Source organism: Rattus norvegicus, chromosome 15, assembly GCF_036323735.1.
Source record: "Rattus norvegicus strain BN/NHsdMcwi chromosome 15, GRCr8, whole genome shotgun sequence".
NCBI classification, from domain to species: Eukaryota; Metazoa; Chordata; class Mammalia; order Rodentia; family Muridae; genus Rattus; species Rattus norvegicus.
In genome coordinates this window covers 79,132,202-79,152,438 of record NC_086033.1, presented here as the reverse complement: position 1 = coordinate 79,152,438, position 20,237 = coordinate 79,132,202, and the positions used below count along the sequence as shown (strand labels likewise).

Genomic DNA, 20,237 nt, shown 5'->3' with positions numbered 1-20,237 from the left:
TGGATAAAGACAATAATAAGGGTTACTTAAACAAAGAAAAAATGAAAAAACTAAATTTCTGCAGCTGACTTAGATATGAATAGAAGATAGAATTTCAGTGGTTGGGCTATGTAGGAATATTTACAGGGTCAATGCATCGAACTAGAAAACACGTGAAAATTCAGTGACAGTGCTATCAAAAGTAAAGTGAGGAAGGGTTTTGGAAAGCTATTGTGCAACAACAGACAGACAATGATGTAAGTATGAACAAAACATTGCCTAACTGCATTTCTGATAATGTCATTTATGTACCAGCATGGGGAAGGCCAAGTTTGAAACTGGAGCCTCTAATTAAACTCACCAACATAGTAAGTACTATATGGGTACATTATATAAAATTGACTAAGAATTAGAACACACATGTTATGCACTCACTGATAGTGGATATTAGCCCAAAAGTTCAGAATAGCCAAGAAACAATTTACAGAACATATGAAACTCAAGAAGAAGGAAAACCAAAATGTGGATGCTTCAGTCCTTCTTAGAAGGGAGAACAAAATACTCATAGGAGGAAATGCAGAGACAAAGTGTGGAGCAGAGATTGAAGAAAGGGTCATCCAAAGACTACCCCATCTGGGAATCCATCACATATGCAGCCACCAAACTCAGTAACTATTTATTGCTGATGTCAAGAAGTGCTTCCTCACAGTCTGACATGGATGTCTCCTGAGAGGCTCTGCCAGAGCCTTACTGCTGCAGATGAGGATGCTTGAACATTAAACTAAGCATGGGAACCCCAATGAGGAGTTAGAGAAAGGAATGAAGGGGTTTGCAACCCCATAGGAAGAACAATAATATAAACCAACCAGATCTCACCAGAGCTCCCAGGGAATTAACTGCCAAACAATGAGTACACATGGACGGACCCATGACTCCAGTCACATAGGTAGCAGAGGATGGCACTATCTAGCATTAATAGGAGGAAAAGCCCTTGGTACTGTGAAGGTTCATTTCTCAAACTTAGGGGAAAGCCAGAGCATTGAGGTGGGAATTAGTGGGTGAGAGGGGAAGCATTCTCATAAAAACAGGGGGAGGCGGAAAGGGGATAATATTTGAAATGTAAATATATAAAATATCCAAGAAAAATTATACATATATATATATGTTCATAATATAAGTGAGGAAAAATGGTAACTGGAAGAGAGACAATGATGTAAATGTTTGCATGTCACTAAGTATGTGGATTTATTTAAAAAGAATATTTTTTGCAAAAAAAATATATTTGCCTGGCTGCTTTCAAATTGTAAACAAATGATGAAAATACATCGAGATTTCATGTATTTTAGATTACAAATGTTTACCCTTTCTGATTCCTGAATAATATTACGGATTTAAATATAGATCTTTGGAAATAATACTCTAATTCTGAAAGCCATTGATGACTATGAAAATCATATGTAACTTCATTTATTTCACTAATTATCCTTTCATTCTTATAGGAAATGGAAAAATAAAACATGAAAGGATGTTTTTTCTTGTATTTCTTTATATTTACTGTAAGTGAACATGAAATTACATGATCAATATGATATCATATGAAAAAGCCTTACGAGTTTTTAGTGTAAGGGAATAGAAATCAGTATTCAGGAGATAAAAAAGCTTAGGAAATATTCTCAGAACAACTGAATTTATAATAGCTTTGCTAGTACATTATATTAATTTTTAAATTTTAATTAAAGATAATTATCAGAAATTCTCATTTCTTAAATTAATCATTTATCTGCCACTCATAATAGTAAAATTTGGATCATATCTTTCTACTTTTCTTTCATTTGGTTTCCTTCTGCATACATTATTATTTTTCACTTACCTACGTAGAAGGTTGTTTTAATATTTTTTTAACAACATTATCCCTTATCTTTTTATTGTCATTATGAACCTAACTACTACAATTAAACAAAACTAAATATGGTACAGTTTTGATGACAGTATTCTGTGAACAGATTATAGCAATTACTAAGATTGCACATTAAACAGGGCATACTAAAACCTGTGGGACAATGAAGACAGTCCTCAGAGGGATGATTGTAACACCAGATGACTACATTAAGAGTATTAAGAGAATTCGTAGGCAAATGGTCGGAACTGGAAAATATCATCCTGAGTGAGGTAACCCAATCACAGAAAAACACACATGGTATGCACTCATTGGTAAGTTGCTATTAGCCCAAATGCTTGAATTACCCTAGATGCCTAGAAAAAATGAAACTCCTTCTTTAAAAGGGGAACAAGAATACCCTTGGCAGGGAATAGAGAGGCAAAGATTAAAACAGACACAGAAGGAACACCCATTCAGAGCCTGCCCCACATGTGGCCCATGCATATACAGCCATCCAATTAGACAAGATGGATGAAACAAAGAAGTGCAGGCCGACAGGAGCTGGATGTAGATCTCTCCCGAGAGACACAGCCAGAATAAGCAAACACAGAGGCGTATGCCAGCAGCAAACCACTGAATTGAGAATAGGACCCCCGTTGAAGCAATCAGAGAAAGAACTGGAAGAGCCTGAAGGGGCTCGAAACCCCATATGTACAACAATGCCAAGCAACCAGAGCTTCCAGGGACTAAGCCACTACCTAAAGACTATACATGGACTGACCCTGGACTCTGACCTCATAGGTAGCAATGAATATCCTAGTAAGAGCACCAGTGGAAGGGGAAGCCCTGGGTCCTGCTAAGACTGAACCCCCAGTGAACTAGATTGTTGGGGGGAGGGCAACAAGGGGGGGAGGATGGGGAGGGGAACACCCATAAAAAAGGGGAGGGGGGAGGGGGGAGGGGGATGTTTGCCCGGAAATCGGGAAAGGGAATAACACTCGAAATGTATATAAGAAATACTCAAGTTAATAAAAATAAATAAATAAAAAATAAAAAATAAAAAGATGCTCTATTAAATTACACCTGAAAAACAAACAAACAAAAAAAGAATATTAAGAGATCTTAAATTAACAACTTAATAATGTTCTTTAGAAAACCCATATCTTGGGGTTGGGGATTTAGCTCAGTGGTAGAGCGCTTGCCTAGGAAGCGCAAGGCCCTGGGTTCGGTCCCCAGCTCCAAAAAAAAAAAAAAAAGAAAAGAAAAGAAAAAAAAGAAAAAGAAAACCTATATCTTTCAATACCTGTCCCTAAAAGAATGTGAAAATATGTCAGTGAAAATCAAGTCTGCAGGTTTATGAAGTAGATACAAAACAAAGGAACACTACTAGAATATGCAAAAAAAATGGTTATTTGGAAAGATTAAGAGAATTGACAAACCTTTAACCAAATTAAATTGAAGACAGAAGTTCCAAATGAATAAAACATGAACTGAAAAGAATACCATTACAATCAGTACTGAGAAAATTCTAAGAATCATAAACCAGTGCTAATTGAATTGGTAATCCATGCCTTTGTTTTCTGATCTGCACTGTTTTTTTTTCAAATTTATTGACAATATCTGTATTATTTTCAAATAATTTTGTAATTTGGTTCCATTAAGTAGAAAATGCAGATGTTTCAATTCTTCATAAGCTTCAATATAACAAAATCTATCACGGAATATGGAACAGGGAGTGGGAACAGATAGGGAGATGCATTAAACCAAATTTCTATAATGGTAAACTAAGGGGAAGGTGTAAGAGAGAGGCACATCACAGCATGCAAATGAGAGTCTTTTGGCCATTGCAAGTCACAGGGCAAAAGCTGCAGCTCAAGTCTTTCCATGTCTTGAAACAATGGCTCCTGTCACTGTTTCTAGGTACATCATCATGATGTAAATATACTGGCAGAATATAAAGTGTGGATAAGTTCACACTGGACGTAATTTTTAGATTTTCATAGCAGCCAGGAAAAACGGAAATATTTATTTACTCGTATGATTTCTACTTTGTGGTACTGACTTTCCCTACTCTTTAATTTTTGTGCCCTGCATGTCTTCTCATCAAAGTTTTAGAGGTATATAAACTCAAAATCCCTTTCCTCATTTTCCAAGATACCATTTTGGCGATTGTCAGTTATAATGACTAGAACCCTCAGATTTATCATTCTACTTGGTATTCAGAACACTAGAACATCAGAGTCTGTTACTGTTGGCCCTTCTAGACATGTATGCTGCCGTGCTATTTTAAAGGATATCTAAACACATCACGTTAATCATCCTTGATATTTTCATAATAGAACAAAAATATTAATTTAACAAAAATATTGGAAAATGCATATGTAAGTCCAGTTTGAGATAATTTTAATTTTATTGGCATGGGTGTTTTCTTGACTTTATTTCTGTGTGTCAATTAAATGCCTGGTGTTCGTGCAAGCCAGAGGAAGGTATTGGATCCTTTGCTAAATGTAGTCACAGATAGCACTGAGCCACTGTGGAGTGCTGGTAAAGTAACCAGGGGCTCCTGAAAGAACATAAAGTACTCTTATTCACTATGCAATTTCTTCAATTATTTTATGTAACACTTAAACAAATACAGATCTCTTAAGAGTAATAAACTACATTGTGGGCATTAAACTTACAAACCAGTATCTCACTGTTACTTACTCAATTTCTATAATTCAGTGTGAAATTTAATCAGAAAACTTTAGTTCTTGGTAAATTATATTATGATAGTGTAAATATATTTATATAAACGTAATTATATAATTATAATAGTATTATATATACTATTACATTGTACCATAATCTTCAACATACTTAAAATATATTAAGAATGTATGGACACATTTTTAAATGTTTTGTAAATATTACTTGATTCAATTCTTCACATGAAGTGTGGGCTAGCTCTTTACTACACTGTGAAGATAACAAAATAGAGGCATATCATTCTGAACAATGTTTCCAAAGTCATATCACTATGATTGGAAGAATAATTTAAGGTGACAGAATGAATGTGTAAATACATCCTAAATACGTTTAGTGAGTTCTTCACTTTTCTTTGTTCTTTCACAAGAAAAAATCATCTCTCATACTTATTTTTAGCATGGCCACATCGTATATTATTTCTCAATCACAAGCATAAAAACATGTTTTCAGAACAAAGTGATGTCATGTAATGTCCCAAATAAAACACTTAAAGCTCAACCCCTATTCTTCTAGTTGGTTAAAAGTACATCCTATTGGAACCTAAGGTTCCACTTTGTGTGCCCTTTCCCCCTGCACTATCACTGGGCTTCATATTCCCAGTCAATTAACTCTCCAGTTAAAAATAGATAAGTGAACATTAGCCAAAAAACTCGAAATACCCAAGATGCAATCCACAGACCATAGGAAGTTCAAGAAGAAGGATGACCAAAATGCAGATGCTCCCACTCCTTAAAAGGGGAAAAATATCCATAGGAGGGGATATGGAAGCAAAGTTTAGAGCATCGATTGAAGGAACAGCCATTCAGAGCCTGACCCACATGTGGCCCATCTGTATATATATATATACAGTCACCAAAACTAGGTAAGACTGATGAAGCTAAAAAATGCATGCTGAAAGGGACCGGATATAGATCTCTCCTGAGAGACACATCCAGAGCATGTCTAATATAGAGGTCAATGTTAGCAGCAAACCACCAAACTGAGAATAGGACCCCCTTGGGGAGAATTAGAGGAAGGATTGAAAGAGTTGAAGGATCTTGCAACCCCATAAAAAAACAATGCCAACCAACCAGAGCTTCCAGGGACTAAACCACTACCGAAAGACTATACATGGACTGACCCAGGGCTCCAACTACATATGTAGCAGAGAATAGCCTTGTTGGGGCACCAGTGGAAGGGGAAGCCCTTGGTCCTGCCAAGGATGGTCCCCCAGTGCAGGGGAATATGGAGGAGGGCAATAAGGGGGATGTATGGAGGAAATAACCATATGGGGGAGGGGGAAGAGAGGGGAAGGGATAGAAATCGGGAAGGGGAATAACATTTGAAATGTATGTAAAGAAATATATCTAATAAAAATTTTTTAAAACAAGAAAAAAGTCAAAAAAAAGCTGACACTTTTATTGTCCTTTGGAGATCGTCTGTTAATTCCTGATGTAAGACTTTACATAGTTTTTCTCCCCCAAATCATTAATCTCCAAATGAACATACATTTTCCTCCAATCTTGAATAAGTGTCAACTTTTCAACTTGGGCAGACACTTTTCCTTCCTTATGGAAACAGGGAGCATTTGTGTGCTTCAACAATCCCCTTCCTTTCCCTGTGCCCTATATCCTGTCTGAGAATATGAACATAATATTATACACTCCTTTTGTGCATGAATAGGAACTAATTTGAGAAGTTAAAGTTATCTTTGGATAAAGTTCAGCATTAACTGTTCTCTGTACTTATTGTGACAACTTTCACCCTGTGCATCAATATATAAAACCCAAAGAACACAAAGAGAAAAACATTCCCAGAAGGATATTAGAACACGGGAATCTTCCCATCGATGTTATTTTCCACAGTCATAGACATTCTTAGTCTTCACTGACTTAACAATCACCTGTGGAAACTTAAACCAGCTCTTTGTGCAGACCAAATTCTGCACCAAACATATTAAAACATCTCTAACCCAGATGGACACTAGCTGGTTTTCATAGGTTTGTGCAACCCCGATAAGGCCAATATTCTCAATTGAAGGAAGAAAAAATTATATTATAGTATAGTAATGTATTGTTGTTCTTTTTATAGGTGATCAACAACAACTATTTTTAAAACATTCATGATTTTATTAAGTTAAGGAAACTTTTAAGCATCATTTTACATTATAGTCCAGTTGAAATCAATGATTATATGTATTTCTTTTCAATTAGATGTTTAGTATTTTTAACAGTTAGTATTGAATATATAATTTCCTATATTTATAAAGATATTTCTGTAAAATACAAGGAAGAATTGAAATGTATTATCTTGATTTTGAATATATTCCGATTCATTTACTTTCTCAATTTACTAGACCTTTTGCATAGGAATCAGGACAGCTGCAATAAATAAACATATTGTAAGGCAATCAGAGTCTTAAATAGAGTGACAGCTAAAGGAATATCACATATTAGAATATGCATGCACAAAGTATAAATATTTTCTAGTAATTATGGGTTTTGCAAACATTATTATTTAAAGACATACCATCAATGATTTAATTTTAGGAAGAGAGATTGCATTAAGGAGTCAAGTTTTAAGGATGTAGATATATTTGTCATTTAATTTGTCACTCTACTGAAACCCTGTTTTGGCATTCCTAATACACACTACATGGACTGTTTATAAATATTTTTATTGCTTATTATTTGCCATGTGTTTTTATATATTTTATGTGACCTCCATCCAAATGCTGTAAGTCATATAAAATTTAATCGTGAGGATTAGCCATGACAATGAATTCTATTATACTCCCAATATAAGACAGGTGGTAAAAAATAAACTGAGACTAAAGATCAGGCAGCAGCAGTACAAACTAGCATTCCATGTTCCAATCATCTACATCATTTTACCCTATTCTTGCAACATCATTGTAATACAAGTGCCCAACTATAATATATGCAATGTCTCACATTTTCCTCTTTTGCCCACATTCTTCTTTCCAGTGTAGGTTATATATTAGCTCCTACAAACATATGGCTAATAAATATTCTTAATTTTGTTTTTATTTCTGAAGTTTTCATAAATGAGTACCCTATTTACATCCTTGTCACTCACTGCTGCCAATTAGTCTTGTGCTCCCTACACCCTCTCAAGATATCTTTATCTTGAATTCCTCATTATGTATAAGTATTGTGCCTTGTATATATTTTTAAATACAGCCATGATACATTTTTAATTTAGGGGGATTGGTCCTTTTATTGAAATAGATTAGCTTTTCTTGCATTGATTCTGATTACTGTTCCCCTTCCTGTACTCCCCCCAGGTCCTCCCCACCTACCTTCCCACTTCCCATTCAGATACATCTTTCTGCCTCTATTTAGAAGACAAAGAGAATCCTAAGGGAAAATATAAGACAAAATATAATAATCTAAAACAAAGACTAACACATTGGGGTCAGACAAAAATAAATAAAGAGAAGGAACATGGCCCAAAGAAAGGTACACGAAACAGATACAGAGCAGACACACACTCTCTCTCATTCACATGCTCAGGGGTCAGATGAAAACACTAACTGGAGGCTACAGTATGTGAACAAAGACAGTATTTCTGCATCCTCTTCTGATGGGTTCTCTGAGCTCCGAGACAGAGTGATTTGACGGAGGCCTCCACTAGGAAAGGATCCAATGGAGAAGGGGAAGGGAAAAGGAATGAGGAAGGGGATGTCTGAGACACAGCAAATATTAAGGGCCTTTAAGAATTAGCAAGGTCCTAATACAATAGAAATTTCCTAAAATGTAAACATATATCAAGATGACAGAAATGAACAGCTTAATATTTTAAGAGGAAATAAATGAATAGCTGTGTTGAAAGAGTTAATGGCCTATCTAATTTAAAGTTATAGTTATGTTTACTATTTTATATAATTTATTATATTCTATCTCAATCCTAATTATTTATAAGCTATTTCAAATTTTAAATAAAATTATATTCTAATATATGTACATCATTAAATGTTCCTTCACAGTTATGTCCCTTAGTTGTAATTTCATAAGTCAAATGAGAATTATGAGGCTTCAGTGTTCTTGGCAGCAGTTTGATTTTTATATAAAAGATATTAATGGATGTTTAAATATTTCTAATGAATTTGTATTATTTTATTAACCTACTTATTCTCTGAGTTGTTGTCAAAAACCTAATCAAAGCCTTGAAAGATTTTTACAATGAAAATTTTAAGACACTGAAAAACTCAGAGGCAACAAAAGACGAAACTCTATGTTCAGTGATTGGAATAATATTATAGAAATTGCTGTATTACCATAAAGGGTCTACAGTTTTGAGGCAATTCTCTTCAAAATTTGAATCACATTCTCTACAGAAATATAAAATAAGATCCCAAGTTCCATATAGAAACCTCATATTAAAGCCTCAAATACTGAAATCAGTCCTAAATAGAAAAGATAAGGCCGCTAGTATAAATATCAGATATCAAATATCAGCACATACCTTAAGAAAAAAGCAACATGGGGTTGGGGATTTAGCTCAGTGGTAGAGCGCTTGCCTAGGAAGCGCAAGGCCCTGGGTTCGGTCCCCAGCTCCGGAAAAAAAAAAAAAAAAGAACCAAAAAAAAAAAAAAAAAAAGAAAAAAGCAACATGTTAATTTACATGTTATTTTCACTTTAACGCAGCCATTCAGTTAATAGATAATTCATACTACATTTAATTATTGTAATCTGTGTCTATGTTTCTCAGTCTCTCTCCCTCCCTCCATCTCTCTCTCTCTCTCTCTCTCTCTCTCTCTCTCTCTCTCTCTCTCTCTCTCTCTCTCCTCTCTCTAGTTAAAACAGAGTCCCACTGCGTAACTTAGACTGGTCTGGAACTCAGTGACTGATATTAATCCTTCTTACTAGATTTTAATTTCTCTAATGCTCAAAGTACACATACATAAAGCACTAAACTTCGTGACAATTTATTAATGGAGTAGTTTAAATCTGGAAAAATCCATAATTTACTGCTATGAAACTTGATTTTTTAAAGATTCTAAGGAAATGTGCTTTCTTTTCTGACAGTTAAGGAGTTTTTGAACATTGATGAGCTACATGTTCTTCTTTTTATTAAACAAAAATATAATACAATGAGATAAAACAAAAACTGTCACCAACTGGAGAAAAAGAACCCAATGGAAGGCACAAGTAACAGAGACCCACTGGTTTGCACACTCAGGAATCCCATAAAACACTGAACAGGAAACAAATGTGTACAGAGAGAGGGCACGCATTGCTGCATGTCTTATCCATGTGTCCTAAGCCTCTGTCAGTTCACTGTGTATGCGTCACATTGGTTTGAATGGCCTTGATATTTGCTTTCCTCTAATCCCTCTAGTTCTTACACTTATTCTGCATCATCCCCATGGTTCTCTAATCTCTGATGGCAAAGATTTCACTGAGAAATTCTATTTCAGGTCGACTGTTCTGAGGTTTCACAGTCTCTGTATGTGTGTCTGTGGGTATAAGTTTGACTTTATTAACAGTAGTGTTTGTTTTACAGATCTTGGTTTTGTGTTTCTTGTTCTTTCCCTTTACTAGGCTATAAAACCTCTAGTTTGTTTGTCCAATTGTTTGTTTTCAAGACAGATAAAAAGAGAAGAGAAGAGAAGAGAAGGAGAGAGAGAGAGAGAGAGACAGAGACAGAGACAGAGACAGAGACAGAGACAGAGACAGAGAGGCTGTAGTGTAGTGGTTGGGGAAGTGGGGAGGATCTAGAAGAACTGGGAGCAGGGAAAGCATCGTCAGAATATGTAGCATAAAAAACTTATTTCCAATATAAAAAGTAAGAAAGAACATCCCTAAAATGCAAAAGTAATGTTTTACAGTTATATTTTTAACATAAGGACACGGTATGCACTTCATAGCATTCTTTTCACTGTACAATGAGATATTGTTAACTCCATGCCCATTCTTTTATGTTTTCTCTATTTGTTTTAGGAGTAACTGTCCTCGAAGGGCCTATTTATGCAGTGGGAGGCCATGATGGTTGGAGCTATCTGAACACAGTGGAGAGGTGGGATCCACAGAGCCAGCAGTGGACATATGTAGCCAGTATGTCCATTGCGCGGAGCACTGTGGGAGTGGCAGCGCTGAATGGCAAGTGAGTAGATATTCCTGCGATGTTCTTATGGGTTAAGAAAAAAATCTATGGCAATATTTAAGAAGAATCTTTAAACAATGGCATATATGTATACCATAGAAAATATTCTGTATAATCCCTAGTCTAAGAATTATTAAATATATATGTTATGGTATTATTTCTATACTTTGAGTAAAATATTTAAGTAGCCTTCAAAAATTAAGATTTAAGGGTCATGTGATTTTTCTATATGACTGTACTGGTTCTTCTACTTTTCAGGTGCCTCCTATCATGCTTAAATTAGAAATTCTCAAAATTGGCAGTATTTTATACAAAAATTTCATACACTATATTTTGTTTATGTTTTCCCAGTCTTCTAACTCATCTCAGAACTTTCCTACCTTGCTATGTATTATATTGGTCCTCTTTCTCCCCAATTTCCTCTCTCTCTCTCTCTCTCTCTCTCTCTCTCTGTCACACACACACACACACACACACACACACACACACACACACACACACAGTGAAAACCAAAGTAAAAACAAACATGAAACAAGTAACTAGTAAGATAAGAAATTCCAAAACAACAAAAGTATTTCACAGAAATAAAACAAAAAACATGGAATTCATTTTGTGTTGGCATAGGATAATTTTTATATACTCAATGTCATACCTTTTGAAAAAATCTGATTTTCTGTTTCCTCCCCCATATCAGTTGCATGTAGCTTCTTGATTAGAAGTGAGCCTTTGCATTCACGTCCTCTTTTAACTGCTGAGATTTTCATGGGTTTGAACCTCAGGTCTTGTGAATGCTGTCAGTTTCTGTGGCTTCATGTGTGTTTCTGCCATATTGTTGTGGAAGACACTGCTTTCTAAGAGTCACCTACAACCTTTGGCTCTTATAATCTCTTTGCTTTCTTTTGTATAAATGCCCAAACTATGTTATCCCATTCAGGACTGAGTATTCTGAAACCACTCAGTTCTCTGCACACTATCCAGTTGTAGTTCTCCGTGTTAATTTCTACTTACTGAAAAAAGGGATTTCATGATGTATTCATGGGTATAGTACTGGGGGTTATGTATCTTTTGATTTTTCTTCCTTTAGTAGAATAATAGTGCAATAATAATTTTAACAACAACAACAACAACAACAACAATAATAATAATAATAATAATAATAATTTTCTCCATGAGGTATTTCGTCCTATACTCTTGACCACATAACAATGCTGAGTGTGACCTCATCGTATAGAGTCCAGTCAAATGTTGTTTGCTAGTCCCATATTCATTTGCACTAGTATTGAACCAGTAAATTGGCAGGCAGGTAGCTTTTGAAAGTCACAGTTTTTGTGGCTAAGTGACATCGTTGATTACCTTTCTCCTCTGAGAGCCTGAAAACTATCTTCCCACACCAGCAATGCAGTAAGGTCAATTGTGCACTTGGGTACCAGCTCAATTTCTTCATGTTCAATGAGTATGGAAGGAAATACTCTCAGTAAAACCTGGAAACAGAATTCAAGAAACCACAAAACAAGCTATTTTATCTTTATCAATTTGGCTTCAACATAGAGAAACAGGGAAGGTTCAAGACATAAAACTCAATAAATGTAATCCATCACATGAAAAAACTGACAGACGAAATCCACATTATCATCCAATTAGGTGCAGAAAATGTATTTGACAATATCCTTGATGATAAAAGTCTGGCAGAGAGTAGAAATAGAGGAAACATATGTCAAAATAGCAAGCCCACAGCCACTGGAGAGAAAGACAAAACATATCCACTAAAAGCAGGAAGAAGAAGGATGTCCACTCTCTCCACACCCATTCAATAAGCTACTTTTTACACAAAAGTTGTTGAAATAATTGCTTATATAAAAATATCTTATCTGCAGATAGAATTTGGTGAGTTTTTAATGAAGTAATTATTTTAAATATCATTGTATTTATGCATACTGACTACTGCTGCTCTCAAAATATCTCATGACTCTACCAACATTCCACCCTCTACGTTTGATTATCTCTGTGATTTACCTAGTGATATGGGAACATGGAAAATTGCAGATACCTTGCTGGTCAAGAACATTATGATCTAACCTGACAGGGAATCAATGCCACAGACTTATGCCATACATACATAGTGGGACTGGGATGTTGTAGGCTATGTCTTTCTCCAAAATTTTTGTGCAGACCTGGACTTGACCTGAGATAAAGCCTCCAGCATAGCGTCTTAATTACTCATTGAAATATCATTCTGCATGCAATAATATCTGCATTTATAATGAGTAATGGCACAGAAAAATATAAGTCTGTCCTTTATAACCACCACCTTTTTTAATTTAATTTTATTTTATTGTTCTACTGGGGTGAACTATCTCACCTCCTTTCCAGTGTTCTTATGAAGATATTTTTGACATTAGTTACTTAAAGTGGTGTATCTGGGAATGAAAATTGTGGAAACTATTTCAGGCTGTTGCTGAAAAGCTGAGCACAATTTTGTGAGGGGTACTACACTTGAAACTACTGTACTACTGTTTGTAGACTTGTACTACTGTTTGTATTCCAGGCTTACATTTTGATGATGTTTAAGTTATTATAGGCAGGTTTACATTACACCAAATTCATATTCTTAATGACATTCAGATAGTTTGTGTATACAGTGATTTTTCAGATAGATACGCATATAGAAATTACACTAAAATATTATATTACATACTATATTTTAGTTTGGAAGAAGTATTTTTATAAGTATCATTTTCATAATGACATTCAGATAGTTTTATGTATATAAAGTAATTTTCAGATGGATAAACACATATAGAGAGAGAGAGACACACATGTAGGAACACATTAAAATATTATGTTAGGTATTATATTTAGTTTGGAAGTATTTTTATATGTATCATTTTAATATTTCCCTTTATTGGTTCTTTTTGATGGTTTTGTCTTTGAAATTTGTGAATGTATAAAATAAATATGAATCACATATTTTCAAATACACACCACAATATCGTCCTTAAGATTTAACATGTAGGAAAATATTTTGCTTCTCATTTAAATAAGATGTGAGATGTTTAAATTGAAATATTTTCCAATGACTACAGCAGTATAATTATATTAAATACAAGAATGCTCTAAGTGTGTGGTGATGTTTGATTCTAAGTGTGTGGTGATGTTTATTCACATTGGTTTGTGTTTTTGAATATTTACATGCTAAATGGTTGTTCATATATTAAATGTACAGAACTAAGGTGGAAAATACATTATCCATGTCTATACAATATAATATTTGTATTGATCTAATATGGTAATTGATTTAATTTTTATTTATAAGCTTTGTAGGAAGAGAAATATAAACTAAAATAAAAATGAAATTTTGTGTCTGCATGTATAAAAATATTTAATACTTACCTTAGTCTTTCTGTTGCTGTGATAGCTAATTATCTTTCTAACAAATCTGTTTTTATACATAACTTGATACTATTCCTCTAGAAGGGCTGATAAGGTAGTGTCAGTGAGTTAGGCTTGAAGTATCCATGTACAAAATTTGACATTCAGTTCTTCTGATGTTTCAAAATTTGGTGAATATATCTAAGCTCTTTTGTGTATTTAAACTACAAGGTTATAAATTAGCACAGTATAATAAATAGTTATGTGAGCTCTGTCAGGCTGCAGTGTGCAGCCTTGTATTTCAGTCATGTTGTTATGGGCACAGCAAGTCTAAGGCTGGCTTTATATCTGGTGCCAAGATTTCTAAGTAGGCAGGAATGAAAACAGTCATCCACCTGCCTGGAAGCTTAGTGAAATCCAGAAATAAGCAGCACATCTGAAGAGGTTCACTGAGCAGAAGCAAGAACATTCCGCCCTGCTGTCTACAGATTGTCTTGGGATCAGATTAAAGATTTTCCATTTATTAAGAAACAAAGTACGAAACTATTACTAAATCTGTCTTAGAGTCTTCACCAGACAAGTTGTCACTCTAATAATTATAACTTACAGGACAGGCAATGTGAATGTTGTGTTAAAGGAAGAAAATATTATTTGTGTGTGTGTGTGTGCACATGTGCATTTATGTATGTCTATGTATAGATATGTATACACACACACACATACACACACAATATCTACTTGGCCAAACTTTGAAATTTTTACTATAAATATATATATATATTTTTTTTTTACTAAAGAGCGACTTTAGAGTTTATTTATTACAAGTTCTTTTACAGGGGAATAGATCTTGGGAAAACAACAAAATGGAGGTGAATGCTTGGTCATGATAGTCCTCTTCATGTAGGAACATTCTTTCCCCCAGTTACATAAATTCTTTCAGGTGGTATGCTGTGCTTAGTGACAAGTGGCCCTCTGTATATACATAATCTCTTTCAGGTGTATGCTATGCTTAATGACAATTGGGTGAGCCATTTGTTAACTCTTCTAAGTTCTTATATTTGTAATGCAAGGCTGGCATGTTACTTGACAAAAAACTTTGAAAATACAGAACATATAAATTATATATCAGTGCACAGTTCATTTTTCTTAGTGATGCATTACCACAGTTAAGGACATACCTACATGATAAAAAGTTGAGGTCTCAAAGAAGCTGAACTATGTAAAATGTATGTCTTTTCTTCCCTCTAAGAACACTCATTTCTATTAATATTTAAATTAGCATATATTTATTATTATATAACATCAGAGTGTCTTTGTTTCATTCATTTAAATGGCACTTATCAACTCTGTTATAGAAAGAAAGATACATTTACGGCATTTCACTCAACTATGTATTTTTATACATTTATTTTAACTAGAACAAATGGTAAATAACTGCATATAGGATACAGATTACTAAGAAAGTTACATTCCTAATTTTTTCTTTTCTACAGAACAGATTCGATCCCCCTCCTAGTCAACCCTCCAACTGTTCCTCATCCCTCACTTCCTCCCCTACTCCCAGTCTCCATGAGGATGTCCTCAACCTCATCCCCACCCCCAGTTACATTTCAATGACAAAAAAATGTGGACTTAGTGAATTCCTGGTGGTAAATCACTGGATTTTATGTTAAGGGAAGGTAGAAATAGCCCTCTACATGAGGTTAAAAAAAGGGGGGTGGGCATATAGCACAGACATGCATGACTTTCTTGGACACTGGAGATCAGGAACGGTATAAATTGGTAGGAAACTGCAAGTCCTTCCCTCACCACAATGTACTCATTTTCTTATCTTTGTGCTCTTTAGTATCAGGGTTCCCTATTGTAAAGATTGTGTCACCATGCATGGGTGAGCCAATTACTTGCTTTCCTATGACGACAAAGACCCAGATAATTAGTCATGGATAAGAACACCTGAAATAATGAGTGTCTTTCAGAATCCTACAAGTTATGATTTTCATGTGCTTACAATCTTGTAAATGCAAGACAGTCATGTGTTACACAACACACAATAATTCTAACGCCAGTTTAGACTCCACCTTCTTTCGTTCTGCTCTTCCTTCCACCCAGCTAACTTAGAGCAGAAGCCAATACTCTGTGGAGATTAAGTATGAGTAGATGCTTTTTCAGTGAAGTAACGATGCTTTATATACCTCTCATATTTTCATAGTAAAGCAAGAATCATGTAAGAAAATTTCACTGGGGCAGATAGCACATCTTTTTTTTTCCTTCAAGTATAGATTTCCTTCAAGAACAAGTTTTAAAAGGTCACTTGAAGCTCCCTTCATAAGATTAACTTGTTCTAATATCAGGACCTCTCAGGCATGAAGCAAGCTCAGAACTTATGAGTTCTTACCTCAGTCTTTTCCCTTCATCATTAGGAAATGAATGACTCTGAACAAGAAACTTAACAGTATATCTTCTTTTAACTAACAGTGTTTGTCTGTAAAAACCCTGGATATTGGTTTCTGTAAGCTCCTATAACCTGTCAGAAAAGGCTTAAATATCACTATTTCAGCAGAGAAGTTGTTGCGGTCAATTAAATATAACTAAATATGTAGCCCAGGCTGGCCTCAAACTCATGATCCTCCTGCCTCTGCCTCCTTCAGCAAATCCTACCGGGCGTGTACCACCACAACCGGCGTGATTGTTGGGGGGAGGGCAGTAATGGGGGAAGGATGGGGATGGGAACACCCATAGAGAAGGGGAGAGGGAAGGGTTAGGGGGATGTTGGCCCGGAAACCGGGAAAGGGAATAACAATCGAAATGTAAATAAGCAATACCCAAGTTAATAAAGATGGAAAAAACTAAATAATAATAATAATAATAATAATAATAATAATACAGCTCAAACGGTTCCTGTGCACACTGAGGCAATCTATCTCTGGCTTGGTAGCCATAGGAGAACTAGGGCTAATTTATCTCAGCAGCTCCATGGTGGCCGCCATGATACTCTCTAACCCGGGTAGTCAGAAAACTGTTCTAGCATTACACCTTGCCACACTGCTTTGCTTTCCCTCCCAGTTCCCCTGGCTGGTTGTTACCACGCCAGGCTCACACATCCCAATTCTGTGGTGGGCTTGATGCATCCTGTCAACTCACCTTCTCTAGAAATAAAGTAACCACATGAAAGAACACATCACACAATAACCTCTGATCCAATTTATCAGATATAATGTGTCCATCTAGACAGCACACAGTCCTGTACACACCCATCCCTTAAACATATTCATAACAACTTGTATCTATGAGCAGAGAATAACCTTAACATCTGCCGCCATGTTCTCCCAGCTCCCTTTCTCTTTCTCCTGCTCCTTCTTCCCTTTCTAAAGCTTTTTTTTCCCACCTCTCCTTCCTTCTTGACCAATGACAGGCCTTGTTCTATCCTGTACCTGCCTTCCTGCATAAAGACATCACCCCACAAGAACTGATGTATCTAAGAGTAGAAATCAGAACGTGGCTTTTTGTTGTAAGGCTGTAATGCCAATACACAGAAGGGCTAGATCAGGATTACTTTGAAATCAATTTCAGTTTTATGGACATAACGTGAGACCAAAACTGTACCTTAAAACTGAAGATTAAATAAATGAACCTATTTCAATATAAAAATACAACTCTAAACATTCAAACCTATATCCTGACAACACAGGACTTATGGCCCAGAGTTGCTATAGCATGTATGATAGAGTATAAAATCAGCAGCACTTTCTATAATAGGAACGCATTAACTAGATAGGAAGGCATAGAGACTTGCTTCTAAAATATTATGTAAAATCATCTTTATGCTAATTAAACATAGAGGCAATATAATATAATGGGGAAGATTCATATTCTTGCTATTCTCAGCAAAGCATAGAACTTTACTAAAATTAAGTATATGTCTGTGTCTTACGCCAACTCTAACAGGATGATTCCTAAGTTTGTTATTCTGGAGGTCTTTTCTTGTGGGTGCAGAATGTCATCTCAGCTCCAGATCGTCACCTACAAAACTCTTTCACAGTTCATCTGTCTTTTCCGTGTCCTACCAGTTCCATCACTCCGTGCCATCTCTCCCAAGTCTCTGCCCCATCGTCTACATCACCTGCTGTTTGGCTTCATCACCTACATCTGCACATAATGCTTTCTTCCTGTGTAATGCTGCCCGTGCGATTCTTCATCCTACAGATTTTACTCGGCTTTCAATGCTGACAGGAAATCTTCAGGTTTCCTTTCGTGCTGTGAGACTGTCCATTGTCGCTTCCTGTGTTGTTGACCCACTTACCTCAGCATTAGAATCTCTTTACTCCTCAGAGTCCCAACATCTATTTTTTTTTCTCCTAGGGAAAGAAAGCAGAGAGCCTACCCTGCGATTCACTAGATTGTAAAGGGCTTCTGAGTAGATGCACACTGTTAATCATTCATGAGAGCCTGTGCACAGGATAGTGTGATTCTGTCAGCTCAAAATGTGTGATTTCTATACTTTGGTTATTACAGTTTTAGGGCTAAATGTAATAAAATTTCTTGTTTACTTTTACATCTTAGTTCTTGGTCATTTAATGTTTGTTTAGAAATAAGGATATGATAGGTAAATTTAATTAACTAGGTATGATCACAAGATGCTCATTTAAATTTTCTGATGTGAAAACACAAATTACAGTTTTCACAAAGCATTAATGGAATAATAAATACAGATATTTTTACTCTTTGAATGACTCCAAATACAACGGGCTTCTTTTCAGAAGTCTTTTGTGTTAAGTGTATTCTATTCCCTGCTATAATTTTTTCTAATATTTGGAGTTAATTTTATGTTGTTAAATCATACTATTTGTCTTTTATTCTGTTTAATAAAATAATATGTAATAAATAGTATAATATAAATAACAAAACAGTATAATACAAAATATAACATTCCATTTAAAAGCATGGAATTATGCAAATAAATTATAAGCTGATAAATAGCATATCTTACTAAGTATTTACATAAATGTCTATAAATAAGGTTTCATTCAGATATTAAAAACATTTCTTTAATGTGTATACCATATGTTACTAGATTTAAAGCATAAATAACTATACCAAAGAAGTTAATTACATAATCTGAACTTTTCAGATACATATTTCCATGTAGATTTTTTTTTAAAAAATATGCTATAACTCAGGCTGAAGAAATGGCTCAGAGGTTGAGAGCACTGACTTCCAGAGGTCCAGAGTGCAATTCCCAGCAAGCACATGGTGGCGCACAACCACCCATAATGAGATCTGGCGCCCTCTTGCGGCAACCAAGCATATTTGCAGGCAGAACAGGACATAATAAATCTTTAAAATAATATACTATAACTCAAAAGTGTGTAAATATACTCAGTAGTTACTCAAAATACTCAAAATGCTGTTTAATTTTATGTAACATTTTCCTATGCTCTGCAACAAAATGTAAAATATTTATAAATCACTCATTTCTTCTACACATATTTTTCACTTTTCATATTTGAATTAATATATGCTATAATAATTTAATCATTTTACTTTATAACCTAATTATTGGAAAAGTTTCAGAGCGAAAGACTTATGAATCTTCTCCAATGCTTTTATTTGTGTATGTACATAGTGACTTTTATCCCTGAAAATGTAAATGCTGTATATGCATAACAGTGATTGATGGTTTTATATAGACTACTCTGGCCATTTAATGTGATGCTGAATTCAGTTCGCTACTGTTTTCTGAACATTGAAATATATATCCTTAGAGATAGAGCCTCTAATTTATCAAACCCGTTGTGTCTTTGCTGGCTTTTGGATTACAGTTATAGATGGACTCTTGTTTGTTTGTTTGTTTGTTTGTTTGTTTGTCTGTTTGTGTGTCTGGTTTGATTGATGGACTCTTAAATGAAGTTGGAAAGTCTTTCTTCTTTGGATTTTAGACATTTTTGCATGATTGGTAACAGCTATTTTCTTTTTTAAAATTATTTTACTTATTTACATTCCAGATGATGTTGCTTCCCCTTTTTCCTCCCCAGGAGTTCATCACCCCGTGCTTTTATTCTGTCTCTGTATCTCTCTGTTTGTCTCTGTGTGTCCCTCTGTCTCTATGTCTGTCTCTCTGTCCCTCTGTCTCAGTCTCTGTCTCTCACTGTGTGTG

The 20,237-nt window shown here is 35.1% G+C and overlaps 1 protein-coding gene across 1 annotated transcript in view; it reads left to right on the top strand.

The window, feature by feature from the left end:
- Klhl1 (kelch-like family member 1) overlaps positions 1-20,237 on the top strand; it is a 444,521-nt gene that overhangs the window by 398,246 nt on the left and 26,038 nt on the right. Inside the window, exon 8 of the mRNA NM_001394673.2 lies at positions 10,552-10,714. Within this exon, the coding sequence (NP_001381602.1) occupies positions 10,552-10,714 (163 nt within the window). The remainder of the gene's footprint in view (positions 1-10,551; positions 10,715-20,237) is intronic.